General features: G+C 47.2%; 2 protein-coding genes across 3 annotated transcripts; both read left to right on the top strand.

Moving 5' to 3' along the window:
- Nucleotides 1-243: 243 nt before the first annotated feature.
- On the top strand, nucleotides 244-9,139 carry LOC104366164 (polymeric immunoglobulin receptor-like). 2 transcript variants are annotated; one of them, XM_009973048.3, is made up of 8 exons: nucleotides 244-454; nucleotides 3,460-3,567; nucleotides 4,158-4,499; nucleotides 4,742-5,071; nucleotides 5,169-5,498; nucleotides 6,145-6,352; nucleotides 7,669-7,781; nucleotides 8,414-9,139. In XM_009973048.3, the coding sequence occupies exons 2-8, from the start codon at nucleotides 3,531-3,533 to the stop codon at nucleotides 8,620-8,622; spliced, it is 1,569 nt and encodes a 522-aa protein (XP_009971350.3). In that variant the 5' UTR covers nucleotides 244-454; nucleotides 3,460-3,530; the 3' UTR covers nucleotides 8,623-9,139. The 2 variants fall into 2 exon arrangements, with proteins under 2 accessions (XP_009971350.3, XP_032865429.2); XM_033009538.2 differs by lacking the exon at nucleotides 4,742-5,071.
- A 3,537-nt stretch (nucleotides 9,140-12,676) lies between these two features.
- LOC104366165 (polymeric immunoglobulin receptor-like) lies at nucleotides 12,677-27,459 on the top strand. The gene is made up of 11 exons (XM_042800035.1): nucleotides 12,677-12,879; nucleotides 19,876-19,971; nucleotides 20,224-20,556; nucleotides 21,396-21,725; nucleotides 22,342-22,665; nucleotides 23,101-23,415; nucleotides 24,355-24,598; nucleotides 25,165-25,283; nucleotides 25,622-25,747; nucleotides 25,888-25,946; nucleotides 26,843-27,459. Exons 1-11 carry the CDS (start codon nucleotides 12,801-12,803, stop codon nucleotides 26,972-26,974), a joined length of 2,157 nt encoding a protein of 718 aa, XP_042655969.1. The 5' UTR covers nucleotides 12,677-12,800; the 3' UTR covers nucleotides 26,975-27,459.

The raw sequence follows: 27,459 nt of genomic DNA, 5'->3' as shown, positions 1-27,459 counted from the left end.
AAATAGCATCTTACTACTATTGTTTAGAAACAGTGGTTTTGTGTTAGAACTCTGCAAGTTGTCTGTAGAGCAGGGGAATTTCTCTCAAACTCTTGCAATTTCTGCTCCTGGCCTCTTCACTTTTTTCTTTTCTTTTTTTTTCCCCTCTGTGATGTCACTCACATCACTAGTTGGCTAAAAATGACCGGTTTTGGGTTCCATACTCAGTATGTTGGTGGCACCTCTACTATTCCATCCGCAGTTTGCTCAGCAATGCATGGCTAGACTTAAGAAAAATTTAGTGCATCCATTTTTAAACTCTGGACATAAATATATTTAAAAAAAATAATTAAACATCAAGACCTGAGCAAAGACTAACTGAACTGCAAGCTACAAAATTCACTTTATTAAATCAAGGGCAAACTGGAGGCAGAGCAAGAGAAAATTTCCAGCAACAGTAGCACCACAGTCTAAGGTAAGGGATTCACAATCCGCTTTATAATACTATTGTTTGGAGTACAATGCTATTGTACAGCAATTATATGAGCTACTTTGATGGATTTCACCTACAATGTGTAACAGATCTGAAATTTAAAATAATTATTTCTATAGCAATAAATGTAGTATAACTCATCTATGATGATTTTCTTTTTATTATTAAAAAAAAAAAAGATAGTGTGCTTTTTTTTATTTATTATTTTTAAAGCTATAAATTAGATTACTGGCTTTTTTTTTTTGCTGAGAACACACACAAAAATGATGTGGACAAGATAAGTTCTTACGCAAGCCCACACAGAGAGGCTGCCCAGTTATGTAGCAGCAGCTAGCTCACTTTGGATGGCTGCAGGATAATGGTTTAATCAGACAGGTGCAGAAAATTGATCATGTAAACATTTGCACATCACAAAACTGAAACAAAGACAGGAAAAAAAAACCTCAACCATACATGGTTTACTTCTTAGTAAAGCCTGCGCTTCTGGGATTTATAATTCTAGATCTTCTTTTTTCACTTTCTGCTTTTTTTTTCTTAATGCCTACTTGCTGGTTAAAAAAAAAAAAAAAAATACAAAACACCTGCTCATCTATAAACTTCAGATTAAATGAGATTAAAATTTAGCTGACAGCTCTGTCCTGCAGATAGGAAACCAAGTTCCCTCCCCTACATCAGTGCTCACTCTGTATGGGCATTTCCACCTGGATCCCACAGAAAGCCCTAGCTGAATGTGCTTCATTTTAGCTTCCACCTCATCCATAAATCATTTGCAACATGGGGCAGCTCCCTGCTCACAGAGCTCCCTGCCCATCAGCTGCCATCTCAGACCTGCAAATCGCACGTCGCTGGATGCCGTGGGTGACCCCGGAACGGCAGTTTTAGGGCTGCAGCTGGATGAGTGTGGCTCAGGCTCAGCTGAAGCTACCCAAGATAATTAGACAAGTTTTTCTCCTGGAAAAAGCCGGATATCCTTGTTGGCAGCTTGAGAGCCCTTCGTGGTGGTCACGGCGGGCACGGTTCCTGCTCTCTTGAGGCTCTTTGGTAACACACTGCTTGTTGCTGCAGGGTGAGAAAAGGAGTAAATAAAGGGGTTGTGAAGTAATTGTAAGTGATCCTAAAAGACAGCAGCTGGGTGATTGTGGCAGTGAGGAGCTTGTAGGCACTTCACATCTCTGTTGTTAATGGACTGATGCTGGGAAAAATTTAGCATGTTAATGCCAGCCCAGAATACATCTACTTAGGAAAAAAAAAAAGCCTCATTCAGATGGTAACCTGAACCTCAGGATCACATCAGCTGGGCCAGCACACGAGGAAATCTGGGCCTCCAGCTTGCAAACTGGCAACTGCTTCATTACTTTCAGCATGCCAGAACTTCTGCCCATGTCCCCGGCCCTAAAATGAGGAATAGAGGGAGTGCACTGGCTCAGCTGTAGTGGTGTACATCAGAAAAGATTAAATGAGCATTGGGATAATATTATTCCAGATTTCTGGATGTAAATAAGGACTTTCAACTCTTCCAGGACATCCTTGTTAGCTCCTCCTTGCTTCAAGTCCTCCAGATTTGTGGGCATTACGGCATTGAATAAAAATCACCATTTTTCAAGTAACCCATCCAGCCTCTCTCTAGCTGCAATGAGGAAACTACTGAGGCCCTGTTGAAGCCGCTGCCCAGTGTCAAGCTACACACAGCTGGGGTGGCTCGAATGTCTTCCCTGCTGTTTGCTGAGGGCACAGAAAGCTGTTTTGTGCAGGCAGATGTGGTTGGCCAGCTGCGCACTTATACACACACATCTGGGGAAGAAAAAAAAGGAGGGGAACCTGCCCGAAGAGGATGCTGTGCCAGCTGCACCACCGCAGCGCTTCAGCCTGCGCCGAGAAGGGAAGAGAGCATCGCCGCCGCCCCGTCCCACGCTTCCCACCAGTGGAGCAACGGCCACGGGGAGAGCTGGGTGGGAGCTGAGTTTGCAAACTGGGAGTTCACAGCTGGGGGAGCTGCGTATTGTCCCCAACGTGCGGTGTGCAAGGCGTGCAAAGCACGGCAAGTGATGGGTGCAAGGGCTGAGCCCGTCTCCCACCGCTCTGCAGCGCGAAGGGGTTGGCGGGTGGGCGAGCAGTGGGTTCCCGTGGGCGTCCAGCCCCAGATGCTGCTGCCAGCCCCAGCTGGCAGGACTCAGCTCGGCACCGTGACGGGTGGGAATGAGGTTCACTATAGCACTGAGTCTCTGTCGTTTCCTTGTTCATATTTCCCGAATGCTTTGAAGTGATTCCGATGCACTAACAAGTATGAAATGAACCACGTGATTTGCGCACACCGAGGTTTTAGCTGCAGTGGGGGTTATGCAAATCTCAAACAAAGAATTTTAGTAGAGACTCTTTAGGATAAAACATTACAGTAATCAACAGTCAATTTTTAACTCAAACAAGGAAGTCATTCCTATCTGAAATAGAGATACCCAAACACTGTTTCTGTTCAGATCTGAAAATGGATAACAACAATCTGTACAAAGATAAACTGCAGGGAAGAAAAATAAAAAAGAAACAAAGATAATTGGGGTGTGGCATGAGATATTTGAGGATGTTGGCATTCCTGAGACCCACAGCATTTCCTATTGTTTCTTGAACTGACAAAAAAAAAAAAAAAAAAAAAAAGAAGAAAAGAAAAGAAATGGCTTGATGCCATGGGTCTGCAGACAGCAGGGCAGGACCAAGTGCCACGTCTCGTGGCTGCTGCTGGCTGCCCAGTCCCACATTTGGCAACCACCGAAGCAACTCTATCATGCTTCTGTCCATGCCCACTTGTGTGGGTCGCAGAGCTATTAGCACTTTTTTTTCTTTTCAAAAATTCCCTTATCTTTGGGCTAGGCCATGTCAGGGGCTGGGGGCCACCAGGGATGCAGGGGCTCTGCTCCGAACGGCCATCAGAGCGATCTGGGGGCTTACCCTGGCCAATCCCAGCCACAGCCTCTCTCTTCTATTTGCTAACACAGACATCAACAAAATCCCACATCCAACGTGAGGTTTCGGAAGTTTGCTGAGCGAACATTTGTGAAGACTGGGCATGGTGCTTCTCTTTCTCTTAGCAGCTTTGCTGCAAGGTGAGTTGCCACGAAACCACTCTGCCGCCACTTACAGTGATGAGAACAGGCAAAGCTGGACCTGGGGACACAGCCACGTCCCTGGCTAAATCCTCACTTGAACACTAGACATCTCCACCTGCAAAATGGAAACTGGTTGAACTTTCCTGCACGCTAAAAGTCTGCAGAGAACTAGCAAAGGCACGGCAAGAGCTGAGAAGGAGAATCCCAGCTCTCTGTCGCTCAGCACTGCAGCCACCAGTGCCAAAGGTTTTTCTTAGATGTTTGCTGTTAACTGCTGCCCTTGACATTTAACTCCAGACAGGACCGTCAGGGCTGACGGGGGTTTTGGGCCTTGAGGGTTTCCCCACCTGTGAAGTGGCACAGGGCAGTGGCTCCGTGCCGCCAGTTACCCTCCAGTGCATAGCGTGGCACTCAGGGAACGTAACACACCACATCCAAAATACCCTCTGAACTTTCTGAGCCAGGTGTCCCACTGGTGCCTCTCATAATCACATCCCCAAAGGAGCTGTGCTGGTTTTTGCCAGATGAGGGTCTGGTTGTGTCTGAGTAACCAACAACCTCTGTTTCTTTCTTTCTTTCCCCAAAAGAGCCGGTTTCAAGCACGTTGTACGGATCCAGGTTTTTGACAGGTGAGGTTGGCGGATCGATCGCCCATCAGTGCTTCTACTCCATCACGCCAGCCAACAAACACGACCGAAAATATTGGTGCAAAATAGCAGGAAACCGAGTTTGCTACACCATCATTTCTACAACCGGCTACACCTCAAAAGACTACGTGGGGCGAGTGTATCTCGAGGACATCCCCGAGAATGGCACCTTCGCCGTGACGATGACAGAGCTGAAGAAGAGCGACACGGGGACCTACCGATGTGGCATCGGCCCCACCAACAGAGACCTGTACGTCAGCCTGAACCTGACGGTTTTGGCAGGTAGGATGGTGGCAGGGGAGAGGAGGCTCCGCTCCCAGGGAGCAGCCTGGGGACAGACGCTGGAGCATCCACGCACAGCAGGCATAGACTCATTCTACCCTGTGCTATTAACCAGATATTTAAAACGATGGGGTATAAAAGTACCCAGATTTGGCCAAATCAGCTGCTCATAAAAGGAAACTCTCTCCTGCCTGGCGGGGGGCTGCATGGCAGACAATGCCTGATGTGCTCTCTCCCTACAGATGCCAGTGTGTTGGGGCCGATTGAGCTTGTCTGGGGGAAGCTCCGTGGCTCTGTCACGGTCCTGTGCCCATCTGGGGACAGCCAAAGTGGCAAGAAGAGGTTCTGGTGCAAACTGGGGAGAACTGGCTGCGCTCTCATAGCCGACACTGATGGCTACGTCGAGAAGAGTTACGAAGGACGAATCTTTATCACTCCTCAGGAGAGCTCAGGAGCTTTCAAAATCTTGATAAATGACTTAAAAAGGGAAGACTCGGGGCTGTACAGGTGTGGGATGGGAAGGCTCAGTGGTCGGGACGGCCCACGGGTGGTAGCTCTGCAGGTGACAGCAGGTAGGACGGGGCACTGGGGGCTGCACGTGCTGCGCGGGTTCCTCGCAGCCCCAGATGAGGAGCATGAAACGCTAACACTGCCCTCTCCAACCTGCAGCCTCCACCTTTCCCAAGAGACCAAAATTTCTCAGCGGCACAGTCGGAGGCTCCCTGTCCGTGAAGTGCCACTATGATCCCGAGGGCAACTACGACAAGAAGTATTTGTGCAGGTGGAAGGAAGCGAGCTGCGAGCTGCTCGTGGATGAGGATGGGTTTGTGCACGAGTCCTACAAAGGGCGAATACAAATAGCCAGCAGCGACCAGGAAAATGGGACTTACACCGTGGTGATGAGCCACCTGAGGGAGGAGGATGCAGGATGGTACTGGTGCGGGGCTAAAAACGGGCACACAGAGCACACGTCCTCTGTGAAGCTGCGCATCCAGAAGGGTAGGTGGTAAGATGGCTTGGAACACAATAAATCCTTTTTCTTAAGTCCCTCTTTCCTCTACCTCTTTGTGGGCATGAGAATAGACTCTCCTTTGTACTATGCATAAATACAACAACATTATGAGAAACATCAGCTACACGTTTCACCTTACAGTTATTGGCAAGTAACTGAGGTGATGGTAAAGGTTTTCAGAGGCAGAGATGCAAGCTGAGCTTTCAGAGAATATTTAGTTAGTCTGAATTATATTATCAATCATTTATGATGCAAATCCCTAGTATACAACATCCTGATCCTAGCAAGTACAGCACAGAGGCATGTGCTTTGCTCTGAAGATAAGCTGGTTTATCTTGCAGTGTTAGAAACTGATATATAAATACGCAGATCCGTGTAACTGTTCAGCTGGCAAAGACAGAAATAGTGGGGTTAAAGTATAAATGTTTGCCGAGTATTAATGGGTTTTCATTAGTACTCCCAAGCTGCTTTCTATAAGACTCAAAAGAAAATAGAAATGCTTGGGTCTAGTCATATCATGCTGCATATTATTCCATGCCAAGATGCAAGGTGAAATGTGTAAATCTCTGGAAAATCTAATGTGCTGCATCTGCAAAAAGAGATATTCAAGCCTCAAAATTATTTTCTCTGTAGAAACCTTCTCTTCACAAGACCCAGAAACATCCACTCTTGTGACATCCACTTTATCAAGCCCAGCCACCTACAGCACAACCACGCAGAGGAGCATCACGGGCCTGACATACACGATGGGCACCGTCACCGAGATCACCAGCACCCCGCTGCCCACCGCCCCCCCTGGCACCTTTGTAACCTCCCCAGGCAAAATCTATTCTCGTGAGAGGTAAGTTCACAGCCACGTTTCTCATTAGCACCAACTTGGTGGTTTACAACCCGTCTGCTCCATTTCCCAGAGCTCTACACAGGCTCCAAGTTGAAAACACCAATAAGAGACATTAGTAATTAGAAAAGCAGAGTCAAGGTTATCTCATGTCTGTCTGCGGCATGTATCTTTGAACTTGTCTCTAAATCTTCTGGTGCTGGTCGCTCCTGTAGATCAGATTCCAGTCAATAAATGTGCTCCTGTCTGTTTTCTTTTGCTCAGTGTGAAGCCAGGACATTAGGAAACATTAAGATTGAGCAATAACATTGGTGAATCAGCAGCTGCTACACAGTTCACTGCAAGCTTTATCCCAGCCCTTAGAGGCAGCCAGCAACCAGGGCAGCGTTTGGGTGCTCTGCGTTGCATAAGGAGCTATCTTTGGACCAGGTTAATCAAAAGGCTGTGAGCTAATTTGGCCAGTAATTATTCCGCGGTGCTTCTCTACAGCAAGTCCTGCAGCTCGCCCCAGTGCAAGTGGTTTCCCCAGTGAATTTACCTTTGGTTCTTCCTGTTGCACGGGATGGCTGCGAGCAGCTCTTACACCTTCCACCCCAGCTGTGGCCACTGCCCAGCGCCGCGGGATTTGCACAGTTGGTGCCGATGCATCAGTTGTTGCAGCATCAGGTGTAACTGAAGATAAACCACAAAGTCCGCAAATCCAGTTCAATATCCTGAGCTGTCCCCCCCATGCACCTTGAAGCTCACATCTGCCTCAGTGACCCCCAGCACAAGAAGCACCCTCCTATCCCTTCCCAGCCTCCCTCAAGCTGTATCTCCCTGCCATCCAGAGAGAGGAGGGGAGAACATGTTACCAGTCACAAATCATGCTTTTTTGTAAAGGGTCAGATTTTCCACCATTCCTGGCAAAGCTCTGTCTGCCTGTGGAGCTTAGATAGCACTTACATAATTTTAGCAAGGAGACAGCACATAGACACTCTCCAACAGCATGAGAGTCTACAACAACTCAAAGAAAGATTATGAACCTTGCTTATGAATTTGTATGATGAAAACAGCTCCTTTTACTTTTGGAGGGGCTCATTCCACTGGGAGCATAAACCCTCAAGGCAGAGCAGAGGTAGCTGTAGAAATTTTCCTCATAAGCCAAACTCCAGATCAAATGATTTCATCTCTACTTGACTTTGTTGACTGTTTGCCTTTAGTTTAGTCAGAGTTTATAACTCCCTTATACTCTTTGGTGTAAAAACAACAACCTGCATTAAGATGCCTCAGCCAGCCCATAACCAAATCAAACTCCAATTTAATTCTGATCTTTCCAGCTCATCAAGCAAATCACGCCTGCTCCCTGTTGTGTTATCGGCTCTCATTTTACTGATTTTCATCACTATTGCTATTTTCATCCTGGCCAAAATAAAGCTTCAAAAGGACACAGGTAAGTTGGCCAGGCAACATCTTTCAGGTTGTGGTTGATGTTTTGCAATGGCTTTGCTTGTGATTTCCATGAGCTGGAGTCTGACCCACTGAAGATTTCCATCTCTGGAGTGAAGTATCCATTCTGCAGCCTGGAGAAGTTGCCTTTTTTTTTTTTTTTTTTTAATGCTTAAACAAAAAGCAAATGAAGGAAACGGAAGTTCTGAAGTCCTGCTGAAAGCAAGGCTGAGTTTTTGTGTATAGAAGATTTACAGCTCTGTCAGTGCTCAGAAATCCTGAAGGATATAGGGCAGACACCTGCACGGTGCGAGCAGCTACGTGCCAAGAGGTTTCTCGGGGCCAAATCCAGATTGCTCAGTGCAAAACTGACAAAGACTTGCCCCCAAAATCCTTGTTAATGACTGATTTTCAAAACTACATGCATATATCTTATTCCATAACATTTATCCTAGAGATAAATTTAGGGACAAAAACTTTCAATGTCGACAGTGGTGAGTGGAAATACATTATTCACAAGCATGAAATGGGGAAATTATGGGCCTAATCCGGTGTCTCTTGTGACATACTGGTATATTTAACCAGGCATTGGAGGACATGTTCCCTCCACTGCATGCATGTGTTTTTGTTTTTAAGGAGAAGAAAGAACCACCATAGAAAACTTGGAAGCAGCGTCTGTTGGGGCTGGTCTGAACCCTGAAAAAGAGCAAACGATGGAGGAAACACCAAGTCCAGAAAAAGTGCACAAATGCAGGACAGACTCTGGCAAACGTGGGTGGGCATTTTCTGGAACTGGCACTGCAAGGGTCATCTCCATGATAGAAGAGAATAAAAATAAGTTTTAAGCAGAGGATTTGCATTTTAGTGTGCAAAAATACCTCCACAAGATAGACACCAAATTGGCAGTCCAGGAATTATAATCCCACAGTTCAGGATTTATGTTCTGATGCCAAACCATTGCCTTTATTCTTTACCAAGAGATGTTGAATCACAGATTTCAAAAGACATGGATTAAATCCTGTGAGATTTATAAATTTATTATAGGGTTGATTATAGTTTTTGCTTACGCATAGTAAACACGTTATCGCTCTTCCTGCTTGCTTGTTTCAATAAAATCTGATTACTTATGACCTCTTGCAATATTGCACAGAAGCAATTCCTGTTCACTGTGTTGCAAAATCATATAATTTTCTTTTGTCCTGCTTGTGCAGATAATCTGTGCTGTCCTTGGAAGATTCAGGATGACCAATTTACGTGTAAGAGTTGGTCTTCTGTCAAAATAGAAAAACACTGGGCCTCACTTGGAATAACAATACTCTTTAGAGGAAAGCTCTTGTAGAAAACATCTGAACAAATATTTTTAAATATATCAAATTTGTGGAAATTCCTATCAGCAAAATGTATTCTTCTCCATTAAAAAAAAAAAAAAAATATATTAAACTTAGTAGAATAGTGGTTTGAAAAATCTGGTGATGGCATTTTATATTCTCATTATAATGCACCTAGATCCAAACTCTCTGATCGTATAAGCAGGTGACAATATTTTAAAGTCAGACAGTTGCAGAGGGAAATAAGCAACCATGATGATTTGCACTATCTGGAACCACCTACCACCTCTGTGCACAGCACTGCATGTACACTCATAATTCTCTTACTATTTAGAACATCCACTGGCTTGCTCAAACAGAAAGCAGATCTACAGATACCATATTTTTAAGGCTATTTAGAGAATATATTGTAGGTGTCAAAAGAAGCCTTCAGAGTGGCTTTAAAACCAAGGCCATGATGGTTCAAACCTAGAATATTTTGTGGCGAGTGATACAACTTGCTAAAACTATACAAGTTTTATTGCTGTTTGAGAGATTTTACTTTACAAAACAAGAAGATGTATGAAGGGCTCTTGCAGTGCAAAATATAAAGAATGAAAGGTACACCCCCTTAAACCCTTGAAAATAAACATTCAATATTCTATGAAAAACTTCTAAAAAAAGAACGTAAACCAGAAGTTAAATGTGCTTTTTGTTTCTAGATGTCTGGCCTGGGGTAAAGCCCAGGATAAGTCTCCTTTTAAGCTGAGCAGGAGGTTGCCTCCAGAAGTCCCTTCCAACCCAGGTTTTTCTAGCTTTTTGTTCTCAGGACTCCCTGAAACAGACCCATTTAAAATACCAAGTTTGGCATAAAAACAGGAACACCCATGAAATTATAAGTAAAAATATTGTAGAGAAGCAGGGTCAGGTCACAGCTTCGTGGGGGTTTTGTTGTTGTTGGGTTTTTTTTGTTTGTTTGGGTTTGTTTTTTTTTTTTTTTTTTTTACAGTAGTGCTATGGGGGTCAAAAAAATACTTTTCAAGGTGACTGATGAAGTCTGGAGGCAGAAGCCCCTTCCATCGAAGCCCCCACGTATAGGAGCTCAGATTTTTCCCGGCAGAAAGCCAAGGCACAGCTATACACTGCAAAGAGCCCGGCACCACGTGTTGCTCACTGCCCCGCTCGGAAGCCGAGAACAGAATCCCTGCAAGCTGCTCAAATGCCACTTGCTACATGGCTTGTAGAAGAAAATAAAATAATGTATCTGTAATCAAGCTATTTACGTGCAACCCTGACTGTCTTGCAGGGGCAGAGCACCCTGAGGGAAAGGTAAAGCTGGGAAGGGGGTGTGGGAAGATAGGACCCTCATGGCTGCAGGTTTGCTCAGTGTTAGGCAAAAAATGAGGATTTTCTGATTTTTTAAAAAATCCGTATCTGCTGGATCACTTTGCAACATATAAATTGTATCTGACTTCAGTCTACAAAAGACACCCAAATTCTCTAGTGCTGTTTTACTTCCACCTCTCCTGCAGAACTATCCACAGCTCCAAAATCAAACCAGTTGAGCCCAAATGCAGCCCAGATCCCGACAGTAGCTTTGGTTTGTGTGCTCAGATTACATGCTATGCTGCAAACTATGCTTTGCCCCCACCCCCCCCCCACACCCCCCCCAAAAAAAAAAAAAAAAAAAACCACCACCAAGCTCAGAGTTGTTTGTCTTCTGGATATGCCAAAGCGCTTTGGAACCTGTGACGCGGCAGGAGGACGCTTCCTCCTCTGTTAAGGCAAGTAAATATATTTGCATGAGTTTTAACCAGATATATAAATATATTTGCATGGTTTTAACCAGAAACCTTAAGGGTGAAGACAGTAGCTTGGTTAAAGAAACTGTTTACCCACCCTGGACTAACTTCTCTTTCCCCAAGATGCACAAGCAGGTCCCCTTGGGTGGTTTCTGCCAGGTCTGCCTCTGCTCCCGGCCACACCACCTTCTTCCTTCACCACCCTCGACAAGCCCAGGGTCTTTAAAACACATCTCTGTGCAAACTGCGGGATCAAGGCAAGGCAAATGGGGCAGCCAACACACTCACCCAAAGGAGAGGTGCCTGGGAGAGCGGGAGGTATAGGAAAGCAAACACACCTGTGCCTGTCGCAGCCAAGCAAGCGCGACTCTATGCCCAAGAATAAAAACAAATGCCAACAGCAGCCAGAGAAGCAGCACCGGTGGGAAGGACGTGGCTTGCAGGGGGCTCAGCCTGTGTTCCCATCGAAGGGAGATGGTGGCTGCTCTCTCACTTCAAGATCCCCACCAGATCATCCTGTGCAAGCCCAGCAACAGCCTTCCTCGCCTCAAAAGCTCCTTCCTCACCACAAAAGCTGCACATTCACGGAAAGAAGGGAGCTCGATATCCTTAGCTAGAGGAAAGGTGCTTCTGAGGCTGGCTTTAAGATCTGACAAATTTGCTAAACATCCCAACTCCAGGTCAGGATCTCACTGCTCTCAGGCACGGCAGAAACACTTGGAGCTCCCATCCTGTTTAAGCTCATCAGCTTTCTGAGATCAGATAAGAAAAGCTTCGTGTGACCCTCTAGTTAGAAAAAATTTCTGCTTTTGCATCATTAGTACAAGGTAAAGCAAGTTAATGATTCATCCCACATAATACAAATACTTTAATCTTCATTAATTTTACTTTCTCATATGGTTCCATTTCTGACAACCCCACAATTCACCAGGAATTTTTATTTGGGCCTCTGACATGCTTATAGCAGGAGAGCAAAGAAATGAGGTTGAAGGTGGCAGCAAAGCTCCTGTTAATTATTTCTCACTTTAAAGAGTTTACAATGTTTTTGATCTGCACTGACAAGACCAACTCTTCCCACCCAGACTGAGAGGAGGCAGAGGGGCTGGAGAGAGCAGAGAAGGGAGACAGGCCTGCTCTGCCGGGATGGCCAGCCAGGGGCTTCTCAGGGACACTGGTTTCCAAGAAATGTGCAACAACTTAAAAAAAACCCACCTGATTTCATCCCGATTTGACCTACAAATCTATTCCACTGTTGGTTGGGGGTATCATAAAACCAGAAGCCAGGTCAGTCCTTGCAGCAAGGGGTTCTCCTGCCCGGGATGAGGGGAAAGGCGGTCACAGCTCAAGGGTGATGTTGCAACGCCAAAGAGGAGGGGGCTGCCTGGATACTTGCGTCCTCAGACCCCACAAGCCCCCCAGGGTCTCTGTGCCAGGGCTGGGCACCCATCTTCAAACCACGGAATCGTGGCTGCCCCGGCTATCCGGGTCCTGCCCAAACACAGAGCTGCCTCAAGGGCACCCTGCTCCCAGCAGAGCAGAGCACCTCCCACCCACCTCACCCCCTGTACCCACCACACTCCTTCCTAAAGGATGCAGAGGGGCCCCGGGGCACGGCTGGGAGCCCACCCTTGGGGTGGCTGTTGTGCAGGGGTGGTGTGTAACTGGGATGGAAAGGACAGTGCGCGCCCGCAAAGTGACAGTGGGGCTGGGACGGGCACCGGCTTCCCTGCTCTCACGTGGGGCCGTGCTCGCCTGCCAGAGCTTTTGGATGCTATTCCTTTAAGGCACAACAGGTGGAAATGCAGGGCTAGAGGTACAAGGAGTATTTAAAACAGCCTGGCACTGCCAGAGCCCGTGTCCAGCAGCGGCAGGGAGGCAGGACACTCGCAGAAGGTCCTGGGGTCAGTCACCGAGATGCCAGCAAAACCAGGAGCGGGCGGTCTAAAAGAAAAAGGCAAGAAGTACAAAACAGCCTGCAGAAGTAATTTGGAGTGTAAGTAGTGCTTCATTATCTTTCTGAAATGCAAAGTCTTTTGTACTACCACTTTGAGATGGGGAAGGAGAATACAAGTCTGGAGACACTTTTAAGCTTCCTCACACCTGCGTGAAGGGAAGCAGCAGTTCCGAAACCGCAGTGAATAGGTGTGCGGGTCTTGCTGGAGGGGAGGCTGATTTCTTTTGAAAGAAAGTCAGAAGCATAGGATCAGGCTTATGATGTCTATGTCTCCTTCTCTGCAGTAGAATTTTAATCTTTCCTTTCTGGAAAAAAAAGGTTAATTATCATTACAATATTTGTACTGAGTTTTAATGCAGAAAATAACAAATGTTAGTAAACATTACTGTAGCAATCTAAGCTGTTGCAATTCAGTCTATGGTCATTACAGTTTTTTTGAATCACAGTGTGGAGATAGTCACTGGGATGCAGATTTTGAAATTTAAGAGGAGAATTGGTGCAGTTATGTCCTAAACACGGAGCTCAGAAGAGCTATCAAGTTTGTACAGTTAGAAGAAAGATATAGATACTGAAACATAAGTGAATGGGATGCACGTGGTGCCCTAAAACTGAAATAAGAGAAAGCTAGCAGACTCTTTTCACGTTTAGGCCAACAGTGAAGGGGTGGGTTTCTGCACACCTGGATTCTTACTCTGTAAAGGAAACTTTCATATAGGAGTTTTAATACATTTCATCTGAAGTACAGAGAAATACCACCTTCTAATAACAACTGTGCTTCTGCTAACAATACGTGTGCTGGCATTATCCACCCAGCCAGCAACTGTCACCGTACAGACTGGCTGCACAGTAAGTACTGTTGGATCATAGCAAGTTCCTTGCAATATGAGTAGTATTAAGCTAGAATAATAGTTCAATAGCACTGAAGTTGGTTTCACTTTCCAGCCCAAGAGACAAGAAACAAAAAATAAGAAACAAGCGAACCATGACACTCTTATCTGAAATGCAACAGGATGGTGCATGGGGTGTCTAACACCTTAAAGAGACACAAAATTAGGTCACAAGTTAGTGTTTTGTATATCTAATAGTTTAAAGGAACATAAAATTAGGCCAGCAGCACAATCTCAGCAGGAATTTCAGTCACTGCCATGAGGGCTGTCTGGTTATTCTTTTTCATTTGTTTTCTGGAATATATTGCTCATATAGGCCAATTTTTAACTGGCACTTACAAACATTCTTAGTTAGGAGGGTCACAAGTACTTCAGAAATTCCTAAAAACTGCTGATTTTTTAGTAGTTCCTGATGATCTTCAATTAGATCTGCCTAGCTGTTTCTGCTCACTGCATCACAAAATTAGCACCCCCTATTTATTCTTTCCATATTGTAAAGGAGGCATTGGTTTGGAACATGGCATATTTCTTTTCTGTATGTTTAGGTCAGCTTGATCTTTTATCTTTTTAACTCCATGAAAATGGAGTGAATTGGTGGCTTTTCCCCATCCCACTACAGCAAATAAAACTCACAGGAAGACCATCTATGCAGTGACCTTGATGGGTAGTATAAAGATGTAGATAACCCCAGTCCTGTGCAGCCAGAAGTCTGCTGCTGTGCCCTTCTAGGCACAGAAGTCTTCAACACCTCCATAAATCACTCCAGGCACATGTGCCAGTGCTCCTCCTCACAGTATAACCCCTGTCTCTACAACAGTTTGCAGCTTCCTCATGGTGTAAGTCTTGCTTTAAAAGGATTTGAGGGGGGAAAAAAAAAAATACTACCCCATTCTATATATTATTGTTTCTCAAATATTTGAACAACAGTAAACATCCTGCAAATCAGAAGGGCTCCTGGGCTAGAATTACAAATGTGACAACTAAATGTTTACGTTTCGCTGATCCCATAGCAAGGCCTTGACACTGGTCATTGTTAAGAGCAATAGTTAATAGCTAATGGACTGGACTCTGCTGATCCCTGGCAAGCTGCTTTAGGAGCATACCAGTTTCTGAGCTCAACACTGCAGCTGAGTCAGCAGAATTTGGGAACTGAACTCTCGTGTTTAATACCCAGCAAGAGCAGCTGCTTGCTCAGGTTTGCATAATTCAGGGGTCAGGTCCTCTTATCTTTCAAATCATTGTAAATCTGAAGATACTGCTCCCTAGGACTGATAGTCACAAAAGCACCACAGAAACGCAGAGAGGGTCTTGTAATGAATGATATCTAGACGAGCTAACCCAGTCAGAGAACACGTTCTGCTGGAAACCTGAAAGCACGATTTTCTCATGCCCTCACACCCCTGCACAGTTGCCCTGGGTGGGGGTTTCAGCAGCCCTACCCACGCTCACGGTCACACACGTGGCACCCCAAGCTGAGCATGGAAATGGGCAGCTAGGAGAAAGTTAATGCCATTTACCTGCCAATGGCTATATCTGTTTCTAAGCATATTTAAACTAAGTGTTTTGATTTGTTGGTATTAATCTTGCTAATGATTAGCCTATCCTCTATCTGATTTTGTACAATATAATTCTCTGAAATCCCTGTTGCATTATCCACACAGAGCAGCATATTGCAAACAGCCAGAGTGCATGGAGCCAACCCCCCAGCCCCCAGCATCCCGGGCAATACAACACTGTTGCCTGATCTTGGTGACACTGGTGTCCACGGGCCTGGGTTAAGAATGGAAAGTTCATGCACCAACATGCCAACTCCCATCCCCTGAGTTCACCTGTAACACTGGTTTTGTGCTCCAAAACGTTCAAAACCTGTTATGCTGGGATAGTGAAGAGAAGGAAGCTGGCAGTTTTGATGATGCTAAATGAAAGTAAATACACAAAAACCAAGATTTGAGTTCTAGCTAAAAAAAAAAAAAAAAGTACAGCCCCAGCCCACAGTTGGTCACAATCCAAAGAGGATTGTTGTTGCAACAGGGACTTTGAAAACACCAGACACATTCATGCAGCTGAAATCTTTCCCCACGGCTGCTGCTCTGCAAGTCTCACACAGCAAGGGGAGAGGGGAGAACTAGTACAAACAAGGTTTTAATCCCCACTCGCCTGATCAAAACGCTTTAAACTAACCCCAGAGACAGCCTGGCTGTCTGCAGTGACTGGCCCGACAGTGCGGGCGAGCTGAAGCCCAAAATGTCAGTGGTGGTGGCTGCCCCAAAACGCTGCCAGCCCAGCACTTCCCACCCACAGCTTTTGCCCCGTGCTGCCCAGACACCTTCCTACCGGGAATAACTGGGTTCCCTCCCCACGTTCCACCCGACCAGCCCATTGCGCTGCCTTGCACAGTTTCTCACTAGGTCTTTCATGCGTCGGGCTTAAGACAGCAGCTTCTTTTCCAGTGTGAACGTTATGAAGCACAGATTGTGCGTCCTGGTTTCCCTCAGCCTGTCAGCCCCCACGATCCCTCCTGCCTGGCAGCTCTGGTGCAGGCAGGAGCTCCGATGGCCACGCACAGTGCCACGCACAGCAGCTCTCGGACAAGGGCCTGGTGGCCTGTCCTGCCGCAGCGTGGTAGGACCAGGTTTGCCCGAGGGAGAGGTTTCCAGCATCCCTCAGTCCGAGGGGACACGGTGGTCTCATGCATTCAGTCCTTCCTGCTCCGAGAGCGATCAGAAACCCAGCACAGGCACCCGGACACGCAGGTCAGTGCCTGCAAGAGGGGGAAGCAGATGTGGACACACGCAGAGGGGAACCCAACATGGCTAGTGAGTCCAAACCACCCACATCACCCAGCTGCCAGGAAAAGTGGGTGGCAGATCATCACTGGTCTTTAAAGCCGGTGCAACCATTCCCAGACGGGGTGACCAAACGCAGCTTCTGCTGGAAGGTTTGGGGAGCACTGCACAAGCCTCGTGCTTTGTGCCAACCACCAGACCCCCACCAGGACTCAGGGAAAGCCCTCGGGACCAGCCATGGCATCGCTGCCTGGGGCAGATTTTTCTACCTTTCTCTGAAGCAGCTGGTGCTGCCAGATACAGAGGGAACATACTGGTACAGTTGTAGCCTTGCCTCCACTGCCAGCTCCAAGCAAGATTTCACCAATACAGTAACAAAGGAACACTATTTCCCCCCTCTCGCTACTCCTGAAAAGCTAGGACAGCCCAATGAGAAGCTGCAGCTGAGTGGCAGGAGGAGCACAAGCTGGGCATAGGCACTTCACCCTTTCCAGGACTGGGTCTTCAGTGGGCACCGTCACTGGGCGCAGGGCAGGATGAGAGCACTGCAGACCTACCAGCACACTCACCATAAACTCCCTTCCCAACTCCTCTGGAGGTGGCATACATGGCATTTCCTTCTGGTTTCAAGCCTCTTGACTCTTCTATAGTCTCCTGTAAACCTTTGCTGTCCCATCTCCTCTCTCCTTTCACCGCCCCCTCCCTCTGCAGAAGCATAAATACAAATCGCTTGCACAGCCACTTACTTGCACTCCCTTTTGTATGAGCTCTGCAGCCTTTTCTCTTCCCTGGAGCTCTGACATTTAGACCTTGTGCTCTGTCTAGAGACGGCAAATCCAGCAGCAAAGGTTCTTTGAAAGCAGGAAAGAACTAGAGCTCTTTTACCAACAGCTTGATAAAATTCTCCTCCAGCATCCCAAACAGCGCTTGCTCGTTGCAGAGTGACCAGTAAAGCTCATTTGCACCATTTCTGTGGGCTGGGAAGTGTCCCTGTCCGAGTGCAACCAGCAGCAGAGAGGGAGCTTCCAGCCATCCAGCTCAGGGGATCAGCATGGAAATACAGCACAGAGTTTTACGTAACTAGTGGCTGTGCTCGCTCAGACTTGCTATACATGGGTGTCTTCTCCATTCGTTCAGTGAGGGGGGGAAGTTTTAACAGCATCTGAGAAAACAGGACTAGAGGCAACTCAGAGCTGCAGAAGTTGCAGTTGTTGGTCATGCAAACACACAGAAGCCATTGTTCTTGTGTAGACACAAGTGCACATGTGACCACAGAGACAGAGGTGCAAAAATTCTTTCCTGCTCTAACATGCATATGAAGACCCTGATGCCACCACACTTGCACACGTCTTTCTGGACATCGCCATATCTTTGTTTCAAAAAAGAAGTCTTGGTAACCCTTTCCTACCTGAAAAATCTATGTTGTCTAACCTTGAAGTGGTCAGTTGCTTTGGAATCTAACAGATTATTCAAATTTTGCCAAGAAGGGCAAAGATGAACTGGGATCCTGCTTGCTCTGCAGAGCGAGGGATGGAAGGGAGTGAGGTGACCATCAGCCAGAGGAACTGCTGTTAACATGGGGCAAATATCAAGGCCCTTTCTGTGCCATATTGTTTGCTTTCTGCAGAATGTGTTATGTTTGTCTTGCTGGCTACTTCTGGGACATGTATGAAAGAGCATTTTTCATGCTCAGCGAGTTAATTATTAGCCATGGACAAGTGGCCACAGAGCAGTTAGAAATCACAATACAAGGAAGAAAGCACAACAGAACACCTTTCATCTTAACACGGAAATAAAAGACCTCTCCTTCTGCCGGGAATTACCCTTAATAAAATTATGTCACTTGACGCCCTGAAATCAAACTCCTCTAAATGTTTATAAAGACTTTCCTTGGCACCCATCATCTTCTCTAGAACTTGGAATAGGCAGGTAGATCAACATCCATGCTCAGGAAATGTATATTCCCGTCATTGTACTATGCAACGTTCAACAGCACACTCCATTCAGGCCAAAAAAAAAAATGGTTTAGTGAATTCAGAGCCTGGGATTCCTCTCAGCCATTGCACAGACCAAAACAAGGGGAAGGTCAGAAATATCCATCCTGAAGACTACAGACGCATTTCAAGAGACACACAATTTGGTTTGGCATTTCCCAATAGCCATCGCAGAGTCCTGGCCAAGGGTTAATTTTGGTGCAGTAGGTTTGGGTGATTATGCAGGTGGGACAGTGCTTTATGTGGTTTAAGTCTGATCCTTGGAGGCATGGGGGTGAGGGGTAAATCCCTGAATCTCTAATTTTACCATTAGGTAAGGAAAGAAAAAAAAAAAGTAGACATGAAAGTATTACCCTTTTTCTTTTTTGCGTGTTCTTGAAGAGACCAGGGAAAGAAAGAGCGGTAATTAAATACAGGCTTCTGACAAGAACTCTGCTCTATGACATAAGGAAGACATTTTTATGGTGAGGGTGGTGAGACACTGAAAGAGGTTTCTCAGAAAAGCTGTAAATGCCCCATCAGTGGAAGTGTTCAAGGTCAGGTTGGACAGGTCTTTGAGCAGCATGACCTAGTGACTTTCACTACCCCTGACCCTGCCCGTGGCAGAGGGGCTGGACTGGATGATCTTCAAATGTCCTTTCCAAACCAAACCATTCTGTGATTCTGTGAGAGCAGGTTTTCCTAAGGAGTGGTTTTGGCACCCAGGCTCACAAGTGAACAAGCCTTCCTTTCACTGCATGAACAACATTGAAAGAAAATATGACCCTAGCTATTGAACTATATTGTATTATCTCCTGGCAAGGGTCAAGGCGCGTTCGAGCTCCATGTTGCCACCTGACACTCATTCCTGCCAGCACTTTTGGGCCATTTTTGGACTTCAGCCTTGTGATGGGCTGTTCTAATTTACAAGTGTAGAACCAGATACCATTTCTCATTTTGAATCAAGTCTCCTCTGGTTTGGCCAAAATAGCTTTTTATGCTGTGCACACCACCGCTGTTGCCTGCCCAGGGGACGCTGTCCCTGGGACACTCTGCTCTGACAGGCACATTGGTGCCTTCCAGGTATTGCATTAACCAAGTTTGTCATAAGAACGACTCCCCTCACTTTACAGAAGGGAAGATTGGGGTGTTGGGATGAGACCCACGGGCAGTCACGATGCCATGCAGCAACACAGGCAAGAACAGAGTTATCAGCTCCCTCTTTCCCATTCAGTTACTTGGCAGAAGCAATTAAACGCTGTATTTCTCTCTAGCTCTAGTAACCACAACCCTCGTATCCTCCAGGCATGAGGATTATTAGATGACTTACTCTATTAACTTAATCATTTTACAAGTGTGTTTATTCACCAACTTCTGTGTCTTTTCCAGGGAATGCAAGAAAAATGGCTTTACTAGCGTTTGTCTTCCTTCTTGCCTTCCTCCCAGCTGAGTCTGCAAGCAGCAGATACCCCTCCAAGGCATCAAGTAAGTGTAATCTGTCTGGGCCGCGGGTCTTGTGGGTGGCCTAAGGCCAGAGGCGACATTATTAAGCAGGGAGCAGGGTTCAGGGAGTGTTTTTATCCCAGCAGTGCCCATCACTGCCGTGGGACCTTTCAGGCTCGTGATGCTGCACGGCCCCAGCTCCGCGTTTGCCCCGACACACCCAACCCGCCCTGCAGTCCCCGCGGGTTGTGCAGAACTGCTGATATTTACAGCCAGCACGTTTTCTTCCTGCAGTCTCAAGCCCTGTGTTCGGACCACGGCAGGTATACGGCCTGCTCAACGGGTCGGTTACCGTGAAATGCTTCTACCCTCCCACCAGCGTGAACAGACACGACAGAAAGTATTGGTGCAGGGAATCGGCCACGGGCTGCATGACCATTGTCTCCACCAGCGGCTACACTGCCCCAGGCTACCAGGGCCGAGCCTCCATCACCGACTACCCCCAGGCAGAAAACTTCCAAATTAACATCTCCGGGCTGACAATGGCAGACGCAGGCACCTACCAGTGCGGTGTGGGTGTCAACAGCAAAGGGCTCTGCCACAAAGTCAGTCTGGACGTTTCTAAAGGTAACTACAGTCTTGAGGATCCTTAAAGTATTATTTTCTTTTACTTCCTCTTCCCCACCCCACCTTTTTAATAAGGCTCCACAGATAGTCTGTTCAGTGTCTATGAGCTTAAGATGCCCCATGCTTTCAGGAAACAGCAGTTTTAATTTTCCATTGTACCCTTGCAGAATTAATTTTTTGACCAAAAAAATTGGCATAATTTTCCACTGTGTCCTTGCAGAATTAATTTTTTGACCAAAAAAACTGGCATAATTTTCCACTGTGCCCTTGCAGAATTAATTTTTTGACCAAAAATCTGGCATAATTTTCCACTGTGCCCTTGCAGAATTGATTTTTTGACCAAAAATCTGGCATAAAAATCAGATTAAATCATTTCAAGGTCGCAAGCATTGCTTAGATTCTGCTGACCTCTCTCAGCCACTAAAATTTAGGCAGGTGCAGTCCAAGGGCAGAACCGCCCATCACTCCGATGTACCCCCAACCCACGGCTGAGGGGGTGCGAGCCAGGCCCGTGCCCAAGTCCCCAGGGGCACGGTGTGCAGGATGGCACCGCGCTGCTGGGCAAGGCCCAGGGTGCAGAGCACCGTGCAAACTCCTGGCACGGCCCCTGGCAAGCAGGGTCTGGGAGAAACCCTGCTACAGGGCATGGAGCCCTCAGTCCTGCCGTGTGTGACAGACACGGGACACGGCTGGGTAGATTGTGCTCTGACCAGGAGTGGCACACGATCATCATAAAGTAGAGGGAAACCCTATGCTAAAAAAATAAAGCCTTCAGAGGTAGAGGGGAGGTGCAGACAGTTAGCGGCAGCAGGCAGTGACTGGTGTCTCTGTACGCACAGGCCCACACGTGCCCGAGGGAGCTGAGCTCTTCTACGTGAAGCTGCACAGCACTTTGAGCATGTCCTGCAGCTTTGGGGAGGACTATGAGAGCAAAAGGAAATTCTTGTGCAAGATGGACAAAAGCGGCTGCCGGAACATCATCGATAGTTACGGGGACGTTGCTAAGGATTACACAGGGCGAGTTCTGATGAGCAATGAGAACGATCCAGGCTCGTTCAGCGTCGTGATAACTCAGATGGGCTGGGAAGACTCTGGCTTGTACGTCTGTGGGGTTGGCTTCTATGGGGAGGATGGAGAAACAAAGGAACTGGATGTGCATGTCTATGAGGGTAAGCTATTTCAGTGTTTTTTCCCTGCATCTTTGCTTCGCTTTAGAAACATCACTAGCAGTCTCACTTTATTTAACAAGAACTTTAATTTCCCTATGCAGAGTGCTATTATCATATCCTCTTACCTAGATACTTCTTTCTATTCATTTAACTATCTGTAATGTGCTAAACCATCACTAATAAAGCTTGTATTAACACTTAGACAGTGGCTATCTATTTTCCCCAGTCTGGCTAGCCCAGAACTCCAGAAGGCAAATTCTGGCTACACATTTGAAACAAGCAAACTGTCTCTTCGAGTCTTATTTCCTTCAATCTCAAAATGACAGATGTAGAAAGGAAAAGCTCTATCCTTCCCCTAGCAGAGGGAATAAAATTTTGAAATGCCAGTACACAAAGACAGCAACCACTGAGTGAATTTGGGAAAAAAAAAAAGAAGGCCTGACAGATCTTTTGGAGTCAATTCCTAGCAGTGCCAGGACAGCCTCCTACCATTTGCACCCCTGAGCTTTACCTAGCCTTGCTTTTGCCAAAACAACTTTCTCCTTATTCTCATGGGAGAGCAACACGTGGACAAATGTTAGACATGTATAGGTGCTAATTTCATTTTTGTCTCCAGAGTCAAAAGTTCCTCAAGGAAAGCCTACAATAACTGGAGTAAAAGGAGGGTCAGTAACTTTTGAATGCCACTACGACCCTCTGAAACGTTCCTCAGTGAGGTACTGGTGCAAGTGGAGAAAGAATGGGTGTGCTCGGATCGTAGACAACTCTGGGTACGTGTCGGGTCTGTATGAAGGAAGGGTGGCCATGTTCGACAGCCCAAATAATGCGACAACGACCATCATCCTGAACCAGCTGAGTGACAATGACCAAGGCTATTACTGGTGCATGACAGATGAGGTGAAGGAGCAGCAAACATCAACTGAGCTGATGATCGTAGACGGTAAGGGTTTGCACATTGACAGTTCTCTGCCCGCTCAGTAGGTACAAAACAACCTCCTAAGCACCACAAAGAAAAAGACCTGGCTTTTGGGGAAGATACATGAGCTCTAACTCTGAACTTTTATCTCATGAGGCAAAATATTGTGCCAATCGCCCCACACCCCAGTACCTTTAAAATGGAAACACGAGTTTTCAGTTTTATGAGAAAACATTCACAAAAGTTTCTCATGCAAGTATTTCTTAAGACTTGCAAAAAAACTCCCAGTTTTCCTCTAGAGATGCATATACAGCATCTTTGATATTAATTTATCAATGTCAGGAGCACTTTCCCTCAAAAATACATCTCCTGGTTCACCATCTCTAGCAGCGCTGCTGACCACTGTTCCTACCACTGAAAGCACTAACACCAGCCTTGATGTTCTGTTGGTCCTTGCAGGAGAACCTGGACTGAAGGGAAAGAAGAAAGTGGAGGCGCAAGTGGGTTCACGGGTTGATTTAACTTGCTATTATCCATGCAAGTACTACTCCTACCAGAAATACTGGTGCAAGTGGACCAACACCGGCTGCAGCCCCATGTCTGCTTCCGACCAAAGGCAGCCGGGGCCAGGTGTTACCTGTGACACTGACAACAAGACCGTTGTCCTAAGCTTCAACCCGGTGGCAAAGACGGACCAAGGGTGGTACTGGTGCGGAGTGAAGCGCAACGGTGTCTATGGGGAAACCATGGCGGCATACCTGACCGTGACTGGAGGTGAGCTCCCAGGCCAAGGCAGGCAGGGGCTCTCCTGGTCCCCAGGGCTGGCGATCACGCTGCCTTCAGCCCAGCCCAGTCCTCTCCACAGCCACTAGGCTGCAGCACCTCAAAACAGAAGCACCCTCCTCCAGGCAGCCTCCCCGACTCCGTGCCAAGATCCCCCGGATTTTGCTTGCCGTAGATGTTTTCATCCACTCACTGGTTTTTGCACCCTGGTCATCAAAAACCCCCAGCAATCTAAAACTCACTTCTTTCCACACCATTTTTACTTTAACCCTGTCCTTATTAACTATTGCTATTATTATCTGTAGCATCATTTAGTTTAAGCAGCATTTGACACCTGTCAGTTGTAGGACTGCATATAGTTCAGAGAAGCATCTTGCTCCAGGGAGCTTTTTATCTTAATAAACAGAAAAACAGTAGGGAGCAGGAAAGGAAGGGCTATCACCAACAGCAAGGGGCTTAGTATCAGCTTTGGTGCAGTGTTTCGGAATTAATGTTTTTCTCAAGTAAGAATATTGTTAGAAGCAGAGAAAATATATAGCACTAGATATCCCACATGCAACCATCCTAAGGGGATAATGTTCAAAGTGAAAGCAGAGAGAAACAGCCTCATCTCGTTGCCTTCGGCAGGCAAAGAGCTAGAAAATAAAGCAAACCAAGTACTCAAAATTTGGTTTGGAAATATCAGAGGCAGAATTTAGAAACACAGGACTTTTGAAAAAGTATATAGGCAGACAGCGCCTACTTGAGATTTTTGCAATAAATTATTTGGAATGAGATTATTTCAAGTCTCTAAACCCCATTCTAAAGAGCCTCTCACACACAGCCAAAACCCACTGCAGCTCCACAGCCACCAAATGCACCCAATTAGTTTTTCTGTCACCATCTCCCCGCTGCTGCTCATGCGACTAACCAACCGCCCTTCTTCCCCAGGAGCTATAGGAAGCCGTGCCAACCACAACTTAAAGATCCTGGACATTGAGCCCCCCAGCCACGCCGAGCCCCCCAGCCATGCTGAGCCCCCCAGCCACGCCGAGCCCCCCAGCCACGCCGAGCCCCCCAGCCACGCCGAGCCCCCCAGCCACGCCGAGCCCCCCAGCCACGCCGAGGGAGGCTTTATTGCTCAAGGAAGAGCCAACAGCGATGCTGGAGTACACAATGCAGCTGCCTCTGAAAGGTTAGTTCCCTCTAAGCCTCTGTCATTTATTATTTTGGGGAAGTCTGTATTGATCTGTTGTCAGTACTGTGTTTACACCCTATGTGTGTGGTTTAGCAACCAAAAAGCAATTTCTTGTTCCTGAAGAAACATAAAAACATCAAAAAAAACCCAAAACATCAGATGAAAAGAAGCAAAGAAGTTACAGGAAAAGGCAAGACATCTTGAAGTTAATCTCTAGCTCAAGAAAATACAATCCTAGAAGGCAATGATTAGAGATTCCAGGTACAGAAAAACTAATTGAAAAATACTTCTGTCAAGATTAGAGAGCTTTCCTTCACATATTTGTAACTAAGCTGCTGAGGTAGCTGTTTCAGCACAACCTCTGTCCTACATTTTGATGTGTTTTTTATTTTATTTATGTGCCAGGACCCAGTTTGTTAACTGAATTGCATCACGCCCACTCAGATTCACCGTCCTATACAGATTTTAGACTGCTGGACATTCATATACATTATTCAGTCCTGAGTAATTAAAAAAAAATATATATTTCATACCTTAGTGATATATCTTTTCCTCTGTTCCAGCTCTGATCAAAGCCATGGCCTCAGTCCACTTCCTTTAAGCATAGGCCTTGTTGGTGCCGTGCTCCTGATCCTTGTGACAGCTTTTGCTGTTTATAAATACAGGCAGACAAAGAGATCTGGTGAGTCCCTGCCTTTTCTAGTCTCTCCAGAAGTGTCAGCAATATTAAGACGCAGGTGATACCTCGTGCGTGCCGCAGTCTCTGCTGGGCTGAGCTGCTCCCCTGGCACCCCACCATGCGATGGGCAGAGGAGGGACCCTGCTTCTCCCACTGACTCCATCCGTATGGCTCTAGCACCCAGCGTACAGGGCACCTGGGCTGAGACAGAGACCACCCCTCCGTGGGCTTTGCACGCTGTATTGCACAGCATTTCCTTGCACAGAGGCAGTTCGGATGCTGATGCATTTGCACCGACTCCAAGCGAGCGCACGGGGTATTCATTTCCTTCCTCTTAACAGACCTGGTGTCCGTCGGGAGCTACAGGACAAACATCAGCATGTCGGACTTCGAAAGTGTGAAGGAGTACAGCGCGAGTAACAACGCCTGCATGAAGGAGAGCCAGGAGACTCAGATAGGAGGGGAAGGTAGGTCGCTGACTGACGGGCTTGCTCTCCGTCTCTGGGGCGAGGGGTGCCACAGAACGGTTTCAGAAGGACCCTACAAAAGCCACAGCCTGCCCACCAAGGGCCCCCACACCCTAACACCTCTCTTTCTCTCTCTGCAGAGTTCACCACTGCCACGGCCGCCCCGGAAAGTGCTGCTGAGGCAAAGAAGGCAAAAAGGGTAAGAGAAGGCAGGAGAGAGCCCACTGACCTGGGAGACACCAGCTCAGCCCTCCAGCCTCTGCCAAAGGAGCTGCCTTCTCCCAGGGTCCTTATGTATACCCAGGTGCTCTCCATCTTTCCTGGATCCAGTCACCTGCTGCAGATCAGCCTCTGGGGGGGGACCTTAACCCTTTCCTGACCCTATGTTTTAACAGATATTATAACAGCAGTTACCTTGCTTCAAACAGTGCACCGAGTCAGCCGCAGGTAGCTTCAGGAAGGTTGGGGTTGGGTTTTTACCATAAGTATGAAACACTGGATAAGCAGATGGCCAGAAGCCAGAGCACATCCCACCTCCCAGCCTTCCCCCCATACAGGCAGTGTTTTGGGGGGCAGAGGTAGGCAGGGCAGTCTGTGCCATTGCAAGAGCTGTGACTTGCTCCTGTGGCCCCAGCAAGCCCTTGCCTTCCCCCCCCCCCCTCAGCTAAGATCATGGTCGAGTGGCATCACTCAGCAGGAGGTGAACGTGCCAGATGCAAGCCCTTCTTATTAAAAGTCCCTAACCAAAGGCCGTATGTAGGTGTTGTAGGTGCCAAGAGCTGAACTGGAGCAATAAAGGAAACTATCAGGAAACCAGTAAACCCAGCAGCTTTAGGGCAGGTGAGCTGGGTGCCAACACTCAGGGACAGGCATGCCACAGAGTCCCAAACCCACAAACATTTGGGGTCTTCCCAGGGCTGAGCAAAGGTGGGATGCTTTTGCATCGGCACCGGCGTGACCCTCTGGATCATCCCACTCGCCCAACCTACCTGTATCACCCCGAGAAGCTCACAGCCCACGTAACGCTGCCCTTTCCCCTGCCACGCACTGCTGTCTGTCCCTGGCTACTCACAGTGTCCTCCTGTCCATCCCCAGAGCTCCAAGGAGGATGCTGACCTCGCCTACTCCACCTTCCTCCTCACCTCCAGCAGCATCGCGCAGGGCAGCGCCGGCGGGGACAGCGCGGCCCCGGACACGTCCTCCCCGAGCTGGGAGGGCCAGATCTGAGGATGCGGGACCGAGAGGCGGCAGCGACTGGGACCGGCTCTACCTTGAGGATCAGAGCAAGACATCAGCAAGCAGCACTGTTTATTGCTACCACAATTTGCTATAGCTTGACCCTTTTTTTGCTTAAATTCAGCTTCAAGAGGTGATTTAGGAGGAATTGTCTGATGCCAAATGGAGTGGCTGGGCTGGAGGCTCGGGTCTGAGTGAGCAGGTCAGACTGGGGAACCACAGGAGCTCAAGTGGCTTAGCCCACCAACAGCCCCAGTCCCACCAGTGCCCTTCCAACACAGCTGGCTCTCCAAGTCCAGAAGGCGCATTTAAAAAAAAATCTCATTTTATTTTAAAGGCAGCTGAAAAAACCCTCTAGAGCATCTTGCACTTTTGATTCCAATCTTTCTCATCCAGAGGGCAGTACCTGCAGACCAGAGATGGTCTGAAGTGTTTTTATGCACAAGCAATAAAGAATACCACTGGCTTTCAGCAGA

The sequence above is a fragment of the Tyto alba genome, unplaced genomic scaffold (genome assembly GCF_018691265.1).
Source record: "Tyto alba isolate M040663 unplaced genomic scaffold, T.alba_DEE_v4.0 Super-Scaffold_30, whole genome shotgun sequence".
Taxonomy (NCBI): domain Eukaryota; kingdom Metazoa; phylum Chordata; class Aves; order Strigiformes; family Tytonidae; genus Tyto; species Tyto alba.
The sequence above is the reverse complement of the archived record's forward strand: the minus strand, read 5'-3'. Positions and strand labels throughout refer to the sequence as shown.